The sequence below is a fragment of the Lithobates pipiens genome, unplaced genomic scaffold (genome assembly GCF_037356315.1).
Source record: "Lithobates pipiens isolate NorthernLeopardFrog02 unplaced genomic scaffold, aLitPip1_a1.2 Scaffold_16, whole genome shotgun sequence".
Taxonomy (NCBI): domain Eukaryota; kingdom Metazoa; phylum Chordata; class Amphibia; order Anura; family Ranidae; genus Lithobates; species Lithobates pipiens.
This window is the reverse complement of record NW_027507748.1, coordinates 161,090,180-161,111,930: the sequence shown is the minus strand read 5'-3', so window position 1 is coordinate 161,111,930 and position 21,751 is coordinate 161,090,180. Positions and strand designations below refer to the sequence as shown.

General features: G+C 44.0%; 1 protein-coding gene across 1 annotated transcript in view; it reads left to right on the top strand.

The window, feature by feature from the left end:
• The first annotated feature begins 9,960 nt into the window (after window positions 1-9,960).
• Window positions 9,961-21,751, top strand: part of SMS (spermine synthase) — a 294,657-nt gene continuing 282,866 nt past the window's right edge. The window contains exon 1 of the mRNA XM_077480709.1: window positions 9,961-10,152. Within this exon, the coding sequence (XP_077336835.1) occupies window positions 10,104-10,152 (49 nt within the window). The 5' untranslated portion in view covers window positions 9,961-10,103. The remainder of the gene's footprint in view (window positions 10,153-21,751) is intronic.

Genomic DNA, 21,751 nt, shown 5'->3' with positions numbered 1-21,751 from the left:
GGTCGATCCTGTCTGGTTCTACCCTCCCCTCTGTAAACTGAGCACAGTTTATCATGGCTGCTGAGCCCTGTCACTGTGGTCAGTTTACATATGTTATTTTTTTTTTAAATAAGCCACTGTATACCTTATTTCATAGCACCGCTTTTGAAAGTCTTCAAGTGTTTTAAATATAGTGGAAATACACTCTGCAGCATTTTTATGAAAATCCGGGGAAGAAGGTGGACCCTTGACATCCTAGGATCACAGGCAGTGGATTGAATGTGTCATTCTGCCTCAGAGGACCAGCACTTGATCTGGTGCTTATGTGGGAGCAGTGCTGGAGATCAAGTAAGCATAGGAGGGACTTTATTTTTGTTTTTTTATTTTTTAGACTTGGGTTTTAATGCAGTGCCTTTGAATTATACTGCCCTTAGAGATGTCAGATGATGTCTACACTGTCAACTGCCCATGTCTATTAATGGAAAAATGGTGGCCACAGATACAGCACATTTCTGCCTATTTCATCTACTTTCAACTGGCTTTCAATTGCAACGAACAGATAACATCAAAAACTACCATCTAACTAGTTTAAATAAAATGTCCCTAAAAAAGTTTCCCCAATATGATCATTTTTGTGTTCAAAAGCTGACTGAGGCCCAGTTCACACTGATGTGAATCTGATGCCATCTGAAATTCATAGATGCGCATGTCATCTCAAAATACATTGTTTTCTATTAAAGCCGTTCACATTGATGTGGTGTGATTTTGATCCAGGCCCAGTCCCCTCAGAAATCGCATTCAATTTGCACCTGTCAAAACAAAAACCGTAGTGTGAAATTGCATCAATTTGCACTGCATCAGTGTGAACTGAGCCTAAAGGAAGTAAAAATTCCTAGGAAATGTACCATATTTGTGGCTAACAGAAGTCTTGCAGGTAAAGCAGCTGCATAACACACTAGCTGTACACAATGGGGTCTAGTCACTAAAGGTTACCGCATGCGATATGAAGGTCAACTGACTAATATTTTGGAAATATCGCATGAGATAATGAAAGAGTCAGTTCATCAAAGTAAAATATCGAATGCGAGGTAAATTCCACACATTTGTTTAAACAGTGAGGTAAATCATTAAAGTCAATTCACTGAAAACCACACATTCGTTTGTTATCACCTGGTGTTTTCTGGCGGTATTTTAGAAATGTACAAAATAACAATTAGAGAGACTCTGCACTGGCTATGAAGTGAAAAGTATACAATATATCAATGTGTTCTACTCTGAGCTCAGGAATGAAAATACAGTGTAACATTTCATCAGAGAGAGATAGTTTTGTAAATAAAAGCACCCTAGAATGTTTTGATAATTTCAGAATATTCATGTTTGTCTTCTTGTGCAGTATTGGCCTCCAAAAGAAAATCAAGTGTGAAAAAAACACCAAAAAATAATGCAAAATTGAAGTACTAAATAACGCAAAACAGAAATATTTAACGCAATGGCTAAATAACGCGTGTTTTTTTAGTGAATTTACTACTTTTGAGACAAATACCGCTTGAGTAATTTTACCTAAAAAATTCATGCAGTATTTATCTCTTAGTGCACTTTCACACTGAGGTGGTGAGGGCGTTCGTGGTAAAGCATCGCTATTTTTAGCAGTGCTTTTTGACCTCTAGCGGGGCGATGTTTAACCCCCGCTAACTGCTGATGACGGAGGTTAATAGCGCCGCTGCCGAAGCACTTTGCAGGCACTTCGGCGCCGCTGCCCATTGATTTCAATAGGCAGGGGCTCTTTAGGAGCTACTTTCACGCTGAGGTGCTTTACAGGCGTTCTAAAAAATAGCGCCTGTAAAGCACCACTCCTGTCACTCCAGTATGAAAGCCCGAGTGCTTTCACACTGGAGCGGTGCATTTGTGGGATGGTAAAAAAAAAGTCCTGTAAACAGCATCTTTGGGGCGCTACCGCTCCTAAAGCGCCCCTGGCCATTGAAACCAATGTAAATCGCTTCAGCAGCGAGATACACGGGTGCTATTAAGCGGGGGGGGGGGGTAAAAGTGCCCCACTAGCCCCCAAAAACCACCGATGCCTCCACTGCCTCAGTGAAAGTGCCCTTAGTGAATTGACCCCAATAAAATTCAAAACGCACGGGAAAAAAAAACAACTCCATTCAGGTGTAAAAAATTACCTTTGTACTGCACCTTCCCCCAACCCCCAGCAAGGGTTAAAGCAAAACTTTTTTTTTTCCAGATTTTGAAACAATATAGATTTTCAGTTTTTTTTTTTTTTTCATTCTACAATGATGCGGGTGGGATGCAGTTAAATTACATTTTTTCTCATTCATTTGCACTCAGTACCCAATAATGAAATAAAATTCTGTGAAAGCAAAATTTTAGAAATGACTGTAAATTTATTAAAAAGGAAAACTGAAATATCACACTCAGTATTCAGGCCCTATGCAACAGCAATTTAGCTAAGGTGCCTTCCACACGCTCAAAAAATCTGAAGATCCGATGAACGATCTGCTGATTTTCTGATCCTTGGTATGCTGCTTTTGACAGCCTATTACGAATTTTTGGCAGACAAAAACAGAATGTGCAGAATTTAAAATTTTTGTCTGCTGTGACCACAATGTCTGATTTTCTTTTCATTAGTACGGTATTCTGACCAAAAAAAAAAAATCTGAAGCACAAGACTGGGCATGCTCAGAAGTGAAAGAACAGGTACAAAACAATTCAACTAAATGTCACTTCTGACGGATTGTATCGCTTTAACTCACAATTGCGGTCGTGCGACTTGGCTCCAAGACAAAATTAATGTCCTTTTTTTCCCCACAAATAGAGATTTCTTTTGGTGGTATTTGATCACCTGTACGGTTTTTATTTTTTGCCCTATAAACAAAAAAATAGCGACAATTTTGAAAAAAAGGCATTGTGACACTCGGACACTTTTGTCGCTATTCTTGGACCATTCACACTTATACAGTGATCATTGCAATTAAAAATGCATTGATTACTGTGTAAATGTAACTGGCAGTGAAGGGGTTAACCACTAGGGGGCACTGTAAGGGTTAAGTGTGTCCTAGGGAGTGATTCTAACTGTGGGGGGGGGGGGGGTGGGGGCTGTGTGTGACATGACATTGACCACTGCTCCCGATCACAGGGAGCTGTGATGAGTGTAATGCCGCGTACACATGATCGGACAATCTGCCCGTGTGTGGGCTCCAGTGGACTTTTTGTTCCCAAAAGTCCGGCGGACTTAGCAAGAAGTTTTGACTCAATATTGTCCGCCGGACTCGGCAGTCCGGCGGACAATCCGCCCGTCTGTGTGCTAGTCCTCCGGACTTTTGAAATGAACGGACTTGCCCACACACGGAGAAAAGTCTGTTCATTTTGAATGTGGCTCCAGGTAGACAGGACTAGCGAAGGCAGTGAATGACGCTGCCTGCATTGCGAGATTGACACCTCGCTGGCCCCGTCACCTGGTATGGATTTAAATGGGAACCCCTACGCCGAAAAAATGGCGTGGGGTCCCCCAAAGTCCATAGCAAACCCTTATCTGAGCACGCAGCCTGGCTGGTCAGGAAAGGGGATGGGGAAGTCGGAAGAAGACCCCTGGACGGCGGCGACAACAAAGAAGAAAGCCGGGCTCCTCCGCTAGTAAAAGAGCTAGCAGAAGATAGTGGAGGAGTCTGGCGATAAGACCCCCCAAGACGGAAGAAGACGCCTGGAGCTGTCGAATAAATTATTTTAAAAACTTGTGTTGTGTTTTTTTATTTACACTTTTTTCACCAGGTGAATGGGTAGGGGTACATTATACCCCATACTCATTCAAATAGGGTGGGGGGGCCGGTATCTGGGGGCACCCTTATTAAAGGGGGCTCCCGGATTCCGATAAGCCCCCCGTCTGCAGACACCAATGGCCAGGGTTGTCGGGAGAAGGCATGGGGACAAGGTGCTTTGGGATAGGGGGGCTGCAGTTGAGGGGACATGGCCTGTTACGGCTCAGGAGGGGGGGGGGCGCTCGCTTGTCCCCGCCCCCTTTCCTGACCGGCCAGGCTGCGTGCTCGCATAAGGGTCTGCTATGGACTTTGGGTGGACCCCCACGCCATTTTTTTCGGTGTAGGGGTTCCCCTTTAAATCCATACCAGGTGACGGGGCAAGTGAGGTGTCAATCTGGCGATGCAGGCGGCGACATTCACTTCCTTCGCTAGTTCCATCTACCTGGTGCCACGTTCAAAATGAACAGACTTTTCTCTGTGTGTGGGCAAGTCTGTTCATTTCAAAAGTCCAGCGGACTCCTGCCAAAGTCCAATGCCCCGAAAGAGCTGCTCAATTCACTCCAGGGCTTTTACACTGGAGCGGTGCACTTGCAGGACGGTCAAAAAAGTCCTGCAAGCTGCATCTTTGCAGAGTTATAGGAGCAGTGTATTCACCGCTGTTAAAGCACCCTTCCCGCTGAAAACAATTGGGCAGTGTGGCACTTTGCGGGCGGTTTTAGCCCTTTTTGGGCCACTAGTGGGGGTAAAAATCACCCCAGTAGCGGCTGAATAGCACCACTAAAACGACAGTAAAGCAGCACTAAAAATAGCACTGCTTTACCTCTGGCACCCGCCCACCCCAGTGTGAAAGTAGCCATATTCCGCGTACACACATTCGGTTTTCTCGTCAGAATAAACCCGAAGGTTTTTCCGATGGAGTTCCTCTGAAACGGACGTGCGTACACGCGATCACACCAAATTCTAACCGTTTAGAACGTGGTGATTTACAACACGTATGGTAGGGCTAGAAAAAGGAAGTTCAATAGCCTCCGACTTGATTCTGAGCATGCGTGTGTTTTTTGCGCGTCGGAAATTGACACAGACGATCGCATTTTCGTATAGGAACTTTTCCAGACCGAAAAATTGAGAGCATGCTCTCAATCTTTTGCTGGCTGGAATTCGACCAGAAAAAGTCAGATGGAGCATGCACACAGTCACATTTCCCGACGGAAAACTTTGATCGGTCTTTTGCGGGCCGAAATTCCGATCGTGTGTACGCGGCATTACACTGTGCGTATTTTGACCTTTTACATACAGACTAACCTACATCTATTCTAGCACAATCAGCCTATCCATTAATATAGTAACTGTACAGATTTTAAATTGATGAGTTTAATCAACCTGTTATAATCCATACTGGAAAACAATCATACTGAGATGCATAAAGTCAGCTTAAATGCAGGGAAATCTGCCTAATGCTCTTACCATGGGATGCTGTTAATGCGGCGTACAAATGAGGGAGATCCAAGCCTCAGACTCAGAGATACTAGAATATGAATTGAAATATGTGATGTTTGATGCATAAGGTAGCTAGTGAATAAATCATTTAACTGCAAATTAAAATATCAGGTTCAAGAAATGTGTAATGTGGGTGAGATTGTTGAAATATGAGTGTTAAATGGAAAGTATGGTGTATTTTATTAGAAAGTAAGCTATTACAGTAACTGCCTTCAATTTAATTCTGACAAGACTTTCCTGTTATTAAAGTGGAGTTCCAGCTTGTATTAAAAAAAAATAAAAAATTTAAGTCAGCAGCTGCAAATACTTTAGCTGCTGACTTTTAATATAAGGACACTTACCTGTCCGGGAAGCCCGCAATGTCGGCATCCATAGCTGACCCATCCATCAGCTTCAGGTGCAGGGCGGACATCCTTACTAAGGGAAACAGGAAGTAGAGCCTTGCGGCTTCACAGCCTGTTTCCTATTACGCATGCTTGAGAAGTGCTGCCCTTTCTGAATGGTCCCGCTGTCTTCTGGGACCTCTGTGTGTCTCCCAGAAAGCAGCGGAAGGAGGGGCCGCAAATGACGTAGAACACCACGGAATTGGAAGCGAGTACCTGTTTCTGACAGGTATCTGCTCCCCACCCAAAAGGTGCCAAATGTGGCACCAGATGGGGGGAGGAAACAGATAAGAGGAGCTTCCACTTTTGGGTGGGATTCCGATTTAAAGAAAACTTATGAGGAAATAGGCTGCCAATGCTAATCTCTATATTCGAAAATGCTAATAGCCTGGCTGTTATACTGATCCAAAGCCATTGATATATTCCGAGGCAATGTACGTCTGCTGAAATTTAAATTGCTATTGTTTGCTTCCATGTTATATGCTTTGCAATAACAGCAACAGTAAGGCCCCATGAACATAGGCCGTCTGCCCAGCTCTTCTAAATGCCTCTTCTCCTGCCAACAGCATTTTGGCAGAAAAAATGCTAGACGTGTTAACACATCTAGACACATATAGGTCTGGGCCATAATGAATTTTTTGGCCAGAATAATAATTTATTCTGGCCATTGAAATGAATTCACGTGTGACGCACCTAGTGTTAATGCGTGTGTAGACACGGCAAGTGTTTTTTCTTGCAAAATGCTTATACTCCTGGACACACTGGCAGTGTTTAAACACCCCAAACGCTTATGTGTGCATTGGCACATAGACTAACATGGAGCGCCGTCTAGAGGAAAAAATAAATAAAAAATACCAGGCACCCCTAAAAGCGTAATTTTTTCACTCTCAGTGCGCATGAGGCCTAAGTGCAGACAGCAGTGTCTTCCCCTTGGGTATTTGAGCCAATTTTTTTTTCAATGTTGCTTTTAAAGGTGAGACTGAGTATTAATACACCATATTTCTGTGCAGCTTCACATGCAGGTATAATTTGGCATTGAACTTCAAACCAAAAATTTATTATGTTGCAGTTTATCAATCCATAGTTGTGATGGGGCCACGCTGGCAATCTATGGTTTAACCTCTGTCAGTGGATGGGTTAAAGGCTTGCTTGGGTCCAGAGGACCATGAAAACAGGTTTATTTCACTGATGATCCTTTGTTTCCCTAGTAGCACTTCCAGGACAGACCAAAGTGAATCTAATTGGCCTTCGCCATCACAGAGCATCTGACCCATCCAGGGAGAAGAGCAGGGATTTCAAAACTCTGGACCGGCTGCATGAGCATTGACAGCTCAGTATCCCTGGAGGTAAGTACAATGGGGACTAGTGGAGGTGGGGAGGGTATACGGCCCTGGTGCCCCACCTGTGGCCCAAGGACTGCATGTGGTCCTTTGGTATATGATGTGCGGACCTCGGACCTCAGCCATTTGTAGTGGGAACATCGATTATGGTAAGAAAAAGATAAGGGTATAGTCGATGGCAATGGCGGACCGTAATGCAGGATGATCACCCCCATCCATGCGCTCGGCCTCCTAATCTACACATGGGGTGTCAGACGCATCGATTCCAATGTTTTTTGTTGTTTTTTTAAGCACATTTTTAGAGCCCGAGGCTCTAATTGACTTAAAAAATGGTGGGCTAAGGGCGCAGAGCTCTGTGCCCCAAGCCCACCCACTTGTGTGACAATAGCAAATTAATATTCACTATTGTCTTCCTGATTCTCCTCCCGGCCAATCAGGAAGCGGCCGCGTGTCCTGAGACCAGATTGACTAGGGGCCTCAGGACAAGCAGGACCAGGTCCTGTCCCCTGGCCCCAAAAACGCAACTCCCCATTGAGATGAATGGAAAATGCAGCAAAAATGTACCTGCGGTTGCGTTGTTGGTGCTTTTTTTTTTTTTTTTTTTAGTCATATGTTCTTTTTTCACAGGTGCAAAACGCACCAGTTATACGCATATGCATTTTTACCAAGTTTTTGCAATGGAGTTGCATGAAAGCAGCTTAAAGGTGAACACCTTATTATACAGGATTTATATAGCGCCAACAGTTTACGTAGCGCTTTACAACTTGAGGGTAGACAAGTACAAATACACTTTAATACAGTAGGAATCAGAGGGCCCTGCTCCTTCGAGTTTACAATCTAAGAGATTACCTTATAAAAGTATCTATGCACATTGCAGGGATCCTAAAAGAGAAGTTTGAGAATTAAAAAATAATTCATACACTCTTAGATGACTTAAGCACTGATCCCAGCTGCATCTGTCCCCTGCCGCTTCTAAGACTGAGAACTGAGTGATCAAAGAGCGCTGATCACTCAGTTCTCAGTCTTCAGTGAGCAGAGAATGGTGTCTGTCAGTCTCTGGCTCTCTGCTTTGCCCCTCCAGAGCTCAATGGAGCGCAGAGCTATAGAGGTGGTGGGAGTAGCTCAGGCTCACAGTGGCATGCTGAGAGGCTGAACCAGGTGCTGCTTAGACATTTGGGTGGATTCCGACATTAGAGTCGGGATCCTTCCAGAGCTGACATCAGGCTTTAGCCTGCTATTGGCTAAAAACAGGTCATAGGACTGCAGAGTGAAGAGCATGTGATCCTCAGAAGTAGGGCCAAACTATCTTTTTGTTGCAGAACCTTACCGTTTATTTTTCTGAAAAAATAGCAGTTTGTTTGTCTGGGTCCACATGTAAAGTGATTCTAATTTCATGGGAGTCATTTTATAATTATCAACCAGCTGCTGCACTTTCTGAGTTCTTTTGAGGAAAGTTGCTGGGTCTGCATCCCTTTAGACATTATTTCCCTTTGGGAGTATCTCACCAAAAATGACATTTTTGTTGCAGGGGATGCCTGAAATCTGACTTATATCTGTGTAGACTTCTGGGAAAATCAGGGAGCCAATCGCGCAAGCAGGAAATGCCATTTTTCGTGGACGTTCTGTAAACTGCTTATGTACAGAACACCTCCAGGTAGCCATGTTATATTTATTTTACAGAAAATTGCAGCGCTGCAGTTGAAAAAGGAAAGGTCCTTTTTAATAACATTCAATTACAGTATGGCAACTGTAATTGCTATATTATTATTTTTATTTGCTATTTTTTTCCCCACGATAGTGGAGTTAGCCAGAAACGCCCCGGCATGCATCAAAACATGTTAAAAACACACATGCAGAAAAGCACCGGAATGCATCAAAAACATGTTAAAAACACACATGCAGGAACGCATCAAAAACACGTTAAAAACACACAGGAATGCATCAAAAACGCATTAAAACGTGCATGCAGAAACGCACCAGAATGCATCAAAACCATGTTAAAAATGCACATGCAGAAATGCACCGGAATGCATCAAAAACACGTTAGAAATGCGCATGCATGAACACACGAGAATGCATCAAAAACGTGTTAAAAACGTGCATGCAGAAACGCACCGGAATGCATCAAAACCATGTTAAAAAAACGCAAATTCAGAAATGCACCGGAATGCATCAAAAACACGTTAGAAACGCACATGCATGAACGCACGGGAATGCATCAAAAACGCATCAAAAACGTGCATGCAGAAACGCACCGGAATGCATCAAAACCACATTAAAAATGCCCATGCAGAAACGCACCGGAATGCATCAAAAACATGTTAAATACGCACATGCAGAAACGCACAGGAATGCATCAAAAACATGTTAGTAACGCACATGCATGAATGCAAGGGAATGCATCAAAAACGCATTAAAAACGTGCATACAGAAACACCGGAATGCATCAAAACCACATTAAAAACACAAATGCAGAAACGCACCAGAATGCATCAAAGCCACGTTAAGAATGCACATGCAGAAATGCACCGGAATGCATCAAAAGCGCGCATGCAGAAAGCACAAGAATGCATAAAAAACACGTTAAAAATGCACACGTACAAACACACCGGAATGTGTAACCAGCCCAAAAAAAAGGGGAACAGGCATCAGAACGCATCAAAAATGCATCAATGGCACTGGAACGCAATAAATACGCGCATGCAGAAACGCATCCGAAATGCAGAAACGATGGTGTGAACCTTCAATGAAACCCAGGGCTGACCCCGCCTGCTGATTGGTGGGTCCCCACTCTGCTTTCTACCCATCGTTTGGATGTATTCCTATAGGGATCCCTGTTTATGGCACACGTGTGGCTATTTTTGGAGCTGCTGTCATAACCTACTAATCTCTTGTAGTATTGCGAGTGTCTGACAGCGGCTGCGCCCCCTGGTGTTGGGCGAGCGGCGGTGCAGGAAGGCCGCACGTCTATAGGGCGGCCGGGGACGCTCCTCCTCCTCCTCCCCTCACACACACACACCGGGCTGGCTCTGTACAGCTCTCTATAGACACTCTCAGTCTGTCTGTGACACAGGCCAGTGTAGCAGCAAGCAGCGGCCGCCTCCCCCAGGCATGGCACAGGGCTCTAGCTCACTATGGCAGCAGTGCGACAAAACACCCTCGACTTCCAGCTCAGTGGCACAGGTAAGGAGCCCCGGGGGGGGGGGGGGGGCACTGCTCACCTTACTGGCAATGAATGAGGGGGAGGGGACATTGGGCACAGAGCCATTTTGGGGGTGTCCCCATATCAGTGAAGGGGACACAGGAAGTCTGTATGTCCTTCTTCCCTTACTATGTGTGTGCATGGTGGAGGCTGCTCATGGATGACAGAGCATGCAATGGGGGATGGGGCTGTATATACTGTATACCAGTGTCAGCCAAGTGTCCCCACAGCCAGCTCAGGCCCCATGGTGACACATTCAGCAACCTTGGACCTCTGCTGTGTGCATGGTGTACAAGGACAGGCAGTGCAGGCCTGGGCCACCTCCAGCTTTTATTGGGGATTATTTGTCAGCATGGGTGACCTTTGTTTTGCCTTGTGTCGCCTGTGATGCTCCTCTTCTCTATGGGATCCATGGGAGGGTGCAAGGTGCTTTTGTCTGCTCAGAACTTCTGACACGAGAAGGATCCCAACCCTCTCCAGAGGATTCCGTGTACCCTACACCACTTTCCTGCTCCCCCCATTAAACCTGGTTGTTAAGCCTAGGTTCACACCTGCGTTTTGTGCGTTTTGCACAGGCACTGCAGATAATTCCTTAGAATAGGTTGCTGCACCTGCAGGGAAAAAGGTCCCCGACCCTTTCTCCAGACCAGGGCAGCTGCACCATACGCACTCAAAAACGCACTGCGTTTTCCAACGCGTAGGAGACCCATTAAGAATTAACGGCACCTCCACGCATCTGCATCACATTGTGTTTGCAGGTGAAGAAGCGGTGCAGTTGTGCTCTAGTTCTCCACCCCCCACATGTGAGTCTAGTCTTATACCCCATACACACTAACAGATTTTCTGCAGATTTTTGTCTTCAGATTTACCAAAACCAAGGCAAGGGCCTGCCTGATTGCATACAAATTGAAACTCTTAAAGCGGAGCTCCACCCTAAAGTGGAAGTTCTGCTCATCAGATTCCCCCCCCCCCTCCGGTGCCACAAGTGACACCTTTCAAGGGGGTGGAGGGTGCAGGTACCTTATCCGCACTTGCTTCTGGGCATAGATATCCGCAGATACCTGCCCCCTGTTGTGTTCTGGGAAACACACAGTTCCCAGAACACAACAGGGACCAGTGAAGACGCGCAGTGCGACTTGCGCATGCGCAGTAGGGAACCGGGCAGTGAAGCCGCAACGCTTCACTTCCTAATTCCCTGACTGAGGATGCCGGCGGGGGCAACCGAGAGACGAGCGATTGCTCGTCATCTGCTGCCGACATCACGGGCACCCTGGACAGGTAAGTGTCCATTTTATTAAAAGTCAGCAGCTGCAGTATTTGTAGCTGCTGGCTTTTAATATATTTTTTTTTTTTTTTAAGGTGGAGCTCCGCTTTAAGGTTTAACCTCCATATTATATGATTTTGGAAAATCTGAAGACTAAAATCTGCAGAAAATGAGACCTTAGGCCGGGTTCACATATGTACGGTCGCGGTTCACAGCATGGGGTCCGGTGCATCTCTGTATACCAGTTTAGGTGCGATTCAGGTGCAAATTTTTGCCTGAATTCGTACCTGAACCAGACCCAAAAACGCACAGGACTCTTTTGCAATACGGACCGTGGCCGCCCCAGACCTGTGTGAATCAGCTCATTGAGAGCCGGTCACACTCGCCTGTCATGTGAATTGGGTGCGGGGAAACCTGCATCCAATTCACATATATGTGAACCGAGCCTTAAAGGAGAAGTCCAGCCAAAGCACGTTTGGCTGGGCTTCTCCTGAGGGTCACGGGAGTGCAATTTGTTTTTGCATTCCTGTGACCCGTTTTCAGCAGAGAGTGGATGATGGAGAAATCAGTCCAGGCACCACGTCATCAGGACCATAAAGTCTGGATCCGCCAGGTGCCTGGACTGCTACCCGTCTCAGAGAGCCTGAGACACGCCCCTCTATAGCTCAATGCTCCAATGAGCATGGAGGAGCAGAGCAGGAGAGCTGCTGATTGACTGTCAGCAGCTCTCTGCTCTGGGAGCTGAGAACTGAGCCATCGGAGGTGATCGCTTGGCTCTCAGTGTAGAGGCACCAGGGGACAGATGCCTCATCCACCTAGGTAAGTATTATGGAAGAAAACCCCCAAACCCATACTTCTCTTTTAAGCAGCACAAAGATTATTCTATTTTCTTTCCTTCCATGGGTGGAAGGCAAGAAAATCGCTAGATTTCCCAATCAACTCAGTCAGTGTTGATAGGAGAGTGCCTCAAACAGTGCTTTTCTATTCTACCAGCCAGCAGAACACAATGATTACTGCTAGAAGCTACTGTATAGCCGTAATCGCATCTAAAGAAATTCCACAGCCTGGTTATACCCAAGTCAATCGATGGATCAACTTGGGTACAATCAGCTTGCCCATAGATGCGTCTTGGTCAGTTCAGCAAGGAGGATGAATTTCAATCCATGTATGGCCAATAGGGATTCCAGTTTTTTTTTTTTATTTCCAGTACAAATACCAATATATACCTTTTCTCAAGTACTTGTCGTTACTAATTACAGATACTTATAGTTACCTATATTTATAGCCACCCCCATCAAATCGTTCCTCGCATCCATTACCTTTTGCACCACCTCCCTCTCCCTTTTTAGAATGTAAGCTCTACGAGCAAGGCCCTCCTGTCCCTTCTGTATTGAACTGTACTGTAATTGTGCCCCCCCTCTACATTGTAAAGCACTGCATAAACTGTTGGCACTATATAAATTGTGTATAATAATAAAAATAGGAGTCAATGGGTGGCCTGATCAGATCCGACAGGCGGACCGATCTTGTGAAAGGGGCCTAATTGCTTTATATCTAAGGCTGGATTCACATCTATTCATGTGCGGTTGATGTGTTTTCCGGCGTGTTTTTGAGAAGTGTTGATGTTGCTAAGAGAAGGTGTTTGTTGTCATGCAGGAAAATGTACCAAAAACACATGTATATGCATTTTTGATGCAATTCCATTGATGTCTATGGAGCTAAAAACACACTGTGCTGCATTTAAAAAACAATTCCTCCATTTTTTTCCAAAAAACGCACTGCAGTAAAAACTGCACAAATGTCAACGGGACCCATAGGAAATAAAGTTATATGCATTGTAATGCATAGATGTGAACCTCTCCTTAGTGCTGGTGATCTCTTGGTTATTTCCTGTCTGCATGTGTGTAATCCATCATCCAAGATGAGCCCCGGTGTCATCCAAACTCCTTTCTAGCTCAACCCAAGCCTTCTTTAAAGGCTTGGTTCACATATATGCGGGTGCGGTTTTGGTGCAGAGTACAGTGCGGTTTCCATTTAGCGGTTCAGGTGTGATTTGGATGCGAATTTGACACTAAAATTGCACCTGAACTGGACTGAAAAACGCACAGGACCCTTTTAAAATGTGCAGCAGCAATCGGCCTGAATATATGTGAACTGGCTCCATATAAAGCCAGACTGGTTCACATTAGACTAAACGGATCTGGTTCAAAACCTCAGATTTGCATATAAATGAACCAAGCCTTGCTCTGATGACTGTTTCCATGTGACACTGAGGTCAGGTCATTCTCCACCCCATGGGATGGGAATGACCTGGCCTCAGTGCATCATGTAAACAGTGAGGTGGGCCGTGAGCCTGGCTGACAGTGCATTGAATTAAAGCCGGCCATAGATGGAGCGATTTTCTTTCCTGCAGCTATGGGTTGCAGGAAAAGAAAATAACTAAATTCCCCCATCAACACAGTCAGTTGATTGGGGGGGTCCCTCCTCTGGAGCCATTGTATTCCCCCGGCTGGTGATTATTGCTAGTAGCTATTATAGCTGTTATGAATACTTGCATGAAAAATCTGACAGGCTGGTTGTACCCAAGTTGATCCATCAACTTGGGTAAATTCTACCCATACATGGTTTGAATCTTGGCCGGTCCCTGCTGAACGTATGGCCAGCTTTAAGAGCAGCCGTTCAGCAAGAAAGGAGTTCAGAGAAGGCCTGTGATCTTTTCCACTGCACAGTATTGCCACAGATCGCCTTTCTATGGGGCTCATTTACACTTGTGGTTCAAGGGGTGTCAAAAACACAGTTGAACCGTTTTTAACACCACCCCCACCCAACTAAAGCTAATTTCCAGCCTAAACCTAAAAAAATTCCCCTCTCCTCCTAACACCTATGCTAGCTAACCTGTGTAGGAAAGATGTACGGTATATACTTTGCCTATTTTCAGTCTCCTCTAGTTCAGTCACAAGATCAGACTCCCTTGTGTCAGCCAGCGGTGGCTGCAGGGGAGAGGAAGGAGCTCTGACAACAGAGGATCCACGGAGTCTATGGGTGATTCTCTCTTCTCCCCTGCAGCCACTGCTAGCTGACTCAGAATTACATAACTGGATCGGAGTGGGCTAAAAATGGGTAAGTATATAGATCTTTTTTTACACAAGTTAGTCATTTTTTTACTTTCAATACATTTTTATTGACAAATCAAAGCAAGAATACAAGACTTCAACATTGTAGGAAAAAAAATAACATGGGTACAGCGTAAATATGCATCAGCATGGTAAACCAAAGACTCATTTTTAAATTGAAGGCACTTTTTTTTTTTTTAATACTTTATTGACATGTCACAAAGCGACATTCATTTCATTTTGTGAAAGCAGATGAAAACTTCAGGAGAGCCCTCAGTGTGGTGCAGGAAAAATGGACACACAATGCATTTTCTGCTGTTCTCCACTCTGTTGTGGTGTGATTAGAACACAACGAAAAACGTTTTTGATTGATGAAACGACTTTAGAACTAACCTGGCCAGAGATGGATGGAATCTTGGCTGGTCTCTGCTGAACTGGCTGAGATTCGATCGATCTATGGTTGGCTACATATTATACAATTATTATTGTTCAATTTCATATAGATTTACCTTCAACTATGTAGTGCAAAAGCCCGCCTGATTGCATACAAATTGAAAGTGTTTAGGTTTGAACACATATTATTATATGGTTTTGGTAGATGTAAAGGAAAGTTGTACCAGAAAATTGTATAATGTGTAGCCAGCTTTAGGCAGAGGTAGTTTAGTGGCAAAGATTAATTGCTGCTGCAGATCGCTAATACCAGTGATTTGCTGCTAACAATTTAATCACTAGAGTCATGGAGATGATGCAACAACATTGGGTTGTGCTCTGCTACAAATCACTCTCCTTCAGCGATTTGTAGCTAAGCAATAGAATTGAATGAAGAGCATTTGCTGCTGGCAGTATTGCTGCCTTCACAAAACGCATCTTGAGTGATTCCTCTATAGCGGAATCGCTGGGGGGATCACTGTGTAAGCACAGACGCCTGCAGCCTTCTCTAAAGGGGGGAAGGTGACCATGTATTTTTTATTTTTTTTATGAAAGCTGCGGTTTTGTAAAGTCTGAAATGCCATTTAATGCTACTTTGGCAGTTCCCATTTTCCTCTGTAGAAGATGTGGCACATCAGTGTACGCAGAGATGTATCTGTTAGGTACCCGAGTGCAGCGTATCTTCTGTTCTTCCCACCACCTAATATGTGTGTTTATGGCTATACAGTACTAAACATACAAAATACATAAATACTGTGTGCTTTGAGTGAATTGCCTAGAATAGAATTGCATAATATATTTAGTGTAATCGCATGCCATGTGGTTCTAAAGGATTAAAGTGGAACTTTACTCTCCTAATCAACATTAATTATTTTTAATTTGCATGCTGCTAGAATTCGTAAAGTTTATCCTATTTACTTTTTTATTTTTGTATCATTACATTTCTTCAGTTACTTCCTGGTTTCTTGCACAGGCAAATGATGTCATACATCCCAGGAGTCTTCAGGAGGAGAGGAGTGGAGGAGGGGTTTTCTCAGCTAAGCTCACTTTCCTGCATGCGTGCTTGAGATAGGGGCAGATCGATTCCAGGAAGAAGTAAATGCTACATGAGTCATTTGCCCTTACTCATCATGGCTACAGCCAGAAAAGCTAGGGGTAATTTTTTCTAAGTGATTTCTCAACAAAATAAAGCACCTGGATCGATGGGGGAGTTTGCTTTGAATATAAAAAATGTAATTTAATAGTGTTTTTGGCTTGTGGTGCTCAGATGCAGCGAAGATCCACTTTAACTGCTTCTGGACCAGCCACCGCAGTTAAACTGCGGCATGATAGCACTGTTTCGCGAGCCATCGTAGCTGTACGTCGGCCCTTCAAGACGCTTTAGTGCCCCCAGCGCGTGCCCAGAGCCGATGTGCGTGCACCCGCGATCAATCGTGACAGAACGGGAACCGGGATCTTTGTGTGTAAACGCACAAATCCCGGTTCTCTCAGGGAAGTGGAGACAGATCTTGTGCTCCTACTAAGTAGGAACACCGATCGGTCTCCTCCCTAGTCAGTCCCATCCCCCTCACCGTTAAAACACACCTAGGGAAGACGGTTAACCCCTTGATCACCCCCTAGTGTTAACCCCTTTCCTGCCAATGACATTTATACAGTAATCGGTGGCTATTTTTAGCTCTGATCGCAGTATAAATGTCGCTGGTCCTAAAAAAGTGTCAAAGGTGTCCGATCTGTCCACCGCAATGTTGCAGTCACAATAAAAATCACTGATCACCGCCATTACTAGTAAAAAAAAAATAATAATAATAATAAAAATTCCATAAATCTAGACACTATAACTTTAAATGCCGTAAATGTAGATGCTTTTAAAAAAAAAAAAAAAATTGGGATTTTTTTTATAGCAAAAAGTACAAAATATTGTGCTTTTTCAAAATTGTCACTCTTCTTTTGTTTATAGTGCAAAAAAACAAAACAAAAACAAAAAAAAACAGAGGAGATCAAACACCACCAAAAGAAAGCTCTATTTGTAGGGAAAAAAATACATCAATTTTGTTTGGGTACTACGTCCCATGGCCGCGAAATTGTCAGTTAAAGCGACGCAGTGCCATATCTCAAAAAATGGCCTGAAGGGGTTAAGGTTTTTAACTTTATGCATTCTCTGCATTAAGGCAAAAAAAGCCTTCAATGCCACAGTAGCCCCCCAGGCCCCCTTATACTTACCTGAGTTCAATCCATCGCTGTGCCTGAGAGTCTCTGCTCTCTCCCTCCCCAAGGGGCAGATTGATAGCAGCGTAACCATTGGCTCCTGCTTCTGTCAATTAAATCCTGTGACAAGGGAGTGGGGTCGAGCTGCGCTGTCTGTGTCTGATAGACGCATGCAGCGTGGCTTGGGATTGAGCCCCCATAGTGGAGGCGCTGATGGGAAACCCCAGAAGGATCACAGCTGCTCTGGAAAATATGTAAATATATTATATAATCTCTTTAAACATCTCTGAATTTGCCTCCAATATAATCATGTAATATGGCCCCCAAATCGCAGAGATTGCTGTGAACATGCTTACTGTTTACATTGCCCCTAGTTGTGCAGCATTTGCTGCTTTCAGTGGCCCCTCCTCCTCATCTGCTGTCTCATAGCAGAATACAGGAGGTCTGGAAAAAGGAAAACGAAAGTTTGGCTCTTATGATGTTTTCTCTGTTTAATCTGGTCTAATTCTGTCAGCAGTGGGGGAGTTAGCAGGAGGGACAGGCACAGAATATATGAATGTAGGGACGATTTTCCAAGATGGAAGAGTTATTCTACCTGTGGCATTTGATCTCATGATGACAATCTCTTGAAAATGGTCCATTCAAAAGAATAAATATTGCAAAGGTGCATAACGTTTTTTTCATATGGGTATCTATATAGTGCAGAAAATGTATGCAGCTTTACAAATTGCGCATTCACATCCTTCTCAGCTTACAATTTAAGCTCCCTGTCTCCAATACACACAGTAGATATCGTACTGTGCAAAAGTTTTAGGCAGGTGTGAAGAAATGCTGTAAAGTAAGAATGGTTTCAAAAATATATTTTTCAATTTTTTTTATTTTTTTTTTATCAATTTGCAACAGTTGCACACTTGCACAAAGTCGGCGGTTTTGTGGGTTCAGTTGTATGATTAGCCAGTTATACAAAGCAGGTGCTAATGGTTATTTTCATTTTTGTCGGTTGAAACCCAGTCATTAACTGAAACAAACAGCTGTGTAGGTTTAAAACTGGGTGAGGAGCAGCCAAACTCTGCTACTAAGGTGAATTTGTGAAAGACCATTTCATGTTACAGGTCATACACCATGGCAAGAGTGAGCTCCGCAACAAGACTCAAGGTAGATCTACTGCATCAGCATTGTCCTTCCCAGGCAAAGATTTCAAAGCAGATTGGGGTTTAAGATGTGCTGTTCAAGCTAGAAGAAGCACAAAGAAATAGGCAATGTTGAGAACTGTAGACAGTGATTGAGAAATGAAACTTAAAGAGGAAATAAACCCTGATGGGTTTACTTCTTCTCTGTCTCCCTGCAAAGGTAAACCGTAATGGGTTACTATGCATCGCATAGTAGCCCATTATGTGTCACTTACCTGTCACAGGAGCCAGCGATGTCACCGCTGTAGCCCGGAGCGTCCATCATCTTCCGTATATCACTGCTCCGGCCACTCACAGCATGCGCACGGGAGCCGCCACTAACGGCATATCGCCGTTAGCAGCGGCAGGCTGTTAACGGAGATAGTGCGCCTGCGCACCGCTGTCTACAGCGCATGCGCCGTAGACAGCTTTGACTGTCTTTTAGGAAATATCTCCTAAACCTTGTAGGTTTGGGAGATATTTCTTGGACCTACAGGTAAGCCCTAATCTAGGCTTACCTGTAGGTCAAAGTGGTTTGTAAGGGTTTACAACCGCTTTAATGCAGCAGATGAAAGACACCTCATGCTTCCCTTCAACATCGGAAGATGTCCAGCAATGCCATCAGCACAGAACTGTGGAAACCAGTGGGACCCAAATACACCCATCTACTGTCTGGAGAAGTCTTGCCAGAAGTGTTCTTCATGAAAGAATTGCGGCCAAAAAGCCATACGTCCGAAGTGGAAACAAGGCTAAGCGCTCAACTATGCACAAAAACATAGGAACTGGGGTGCAGAAAAATGGCAACAGGTGCTCTGGACTGATGAGTAACAATGGGAAATATTTGGCTGTAGCAGCAGGCAGTTTGTTCACCGAAAGGGCTGGAAAATGGTCCAATAGTGCGTGTCTGCAGGCAACAGTGAAGCATGGTGGAGGATCAGGATGATGGGTGTCCTCAATGCTGAGAAATACAGGCAGATACTTATCCATCATGACCTACCATATGGGAGGCGTGTAATTGGCCCCAAATTTTTTTTGCAGCAGAACAATGACCCTAAACATACAGCCAATGTCATTAAGAACTATCTTCAGTGTAAAGAAGAACAAGGAGTCCCGAGGATGATGGTTTGACCCCCCCCACAGTGCCCTGATCTCGACATTATGGAGTGTGTCTAGGATTACATGATGAGACAAAGATTTGAGGCAGCCTACAACCACAGAACATCTGTGGTTCGTTCCCCAAGATGTTTGGAACAACCTACCTGCCAAGTTCCTTCAAAAACTGTGTGTAAAGCCCCATACACACTATCGGATTGTCTGCTGATTTTTTTCCTTCAGGTTTACCAAAACCATGTAGTGCAAGGGCCTGCCTGATTGCATACACATTGAAACCCCTAAGGCTTGACCTCATATTATATGGTTTTGGTGAATCTGATGAAAAAAATCAGCAGACAATCTGATAGTGTGTATGGGGCTTTAGTGAACTAAGTAGGATTGATACTGGTTGGAAGTCGAAGGGTGGTCATACCAAATATTGATTTGATCTAGATTTATCTTCTGCTCATTTACTTTCCATTTTAATTGATAAAAATAAACTAGTATTAACACTTCTATTTCTGAAAGCATTTTTAATTTTCAGCATTTTTCACAATAGTGTAATAGTGTACATACATATCGCATACCAGGGTCAGTTTTAACCACTTCAGCCCCGGAAGAATTTCCCCCTTCCTGACCAGAGCACTTTGCAATTTAGAACTGCGCCGCTTTAACTGACAATTGCGCGGTCATGCGACGTGCCTCCCAAACAAAATTGACATCCTTTTTTTTCCCCACAAATAGAGCTTTCTTTTGGTGGTATTTGATCACCCCTGTGGTTTTTATTTTTTGCGCTATAAACAAAAATAGAGCGACAATTTTGAAAAAAATGCATTATTTTTACTTTTTGTTATAATAAATATCCTCTAAAAATATATATAAAAAACTATTTTTCCCTCAGTTTAGGCCAATACGTATTCTTCTACATATTTTTGGTATTAAAAATCACAATAAGCGATTATTGAATGGTTTGCGCAAAAGTTATAGCGTTTACAAAATAGGGGATAGTTTTATGGCATTTTTATTTAATATATTTTTCTTTTTACTACCGTAGTAATGGCGGCGATCAGCGTTTTTTTTTTTTTTTTTTTATTGACTGCGACATTGTGGGGGACACATCGGAGATGTTTGACACATTTTTGGGACCATTGTCATTTATACAGCAATCACCTCTATACAAATGCAGTGATTCCTGTGTAAATGACACTGGCAGTGAAGGGGTTAACCAGTGGGTGGCAATGTAGGGGGTAAGTGTTCCTAGGGGTGTGTTACTAACTGTTGGGGGCTGGGCTTTCATTTAGCAAACACTGATCTCTGCTCCAATCACATGGAGCAGAGATCAGCGTCACTTGTTGCTAGGCAGAACGGGGAGATGCTGTTTACAACGGCATCTCTCCATTCAGCCGCCCTGTGAGACGATCGTGGGTATGCCCACGGCGATCGAGCCCGCGGGACCCGCGACCAGACTCACAGGGGTCCCGACCAGCACACGAGTGTGCCAGCGCGATCGCGATGGCAGGGCGGCATTAAAGATTGGACGTACATGTACGCCAATATGCCTGCCCGGGCCATTCTGCCAATGTACATCGGCGTGCGCTAGTCGGAAACGTTAATTTTCTGCATTTTTCACATTCACAGTAGTGTAATAGTGTACATACATATCACATACCAGGGTCAGTTTTAACCACTTCAGCCCTGGAAGAATTTCCCCCTTCCTGACCAGAGCACTTTGCGATTTAGAACTGTGCGGCTTTAACTGACAATTGCGCGGTCGTGCGACGTGGCTCCCAAACAAAATTGACGTCCTTTTTTCCCACAAATAGAGCATTCTTTTGGTGGTATTGGATCACCCCTGCGGTTTTTATTTTTTGCGCTATAAACAAAAAATTTGTGACAATTTTGAAAAAAACGCATTATTTTTTACTTTTTACTATAATAAATATCCCCAAAAAATATATAAAAAAAATTTTTTTTCCTCCGTTTTTAGGCCGATATGTATTCTACATATTTTTGGTAGTAAAATCGCAATAAGCGTTTGATTGGTTTGTGCAAAAGTTATAGCATCTATAAAATGGGGGATAGTTTTATGGCATTTTTTTTTTTTTTTCTCTGTGTCATTGGGCAGAACGGGGAGATGCTTGTTTACATTAGCATCTCCCCGTTCTTCCTCACCGCGAGACGATCACAGGTATGCCTGCGGACATCGAGATCAAGGTCACGGAGCTCCTGGCGGGCACGTGCTCCCACAAGCCGCCTCTTAAAGGTCAACGTACAGGTATGTTAACCTGCCTGTACGTAACCCTTCTGC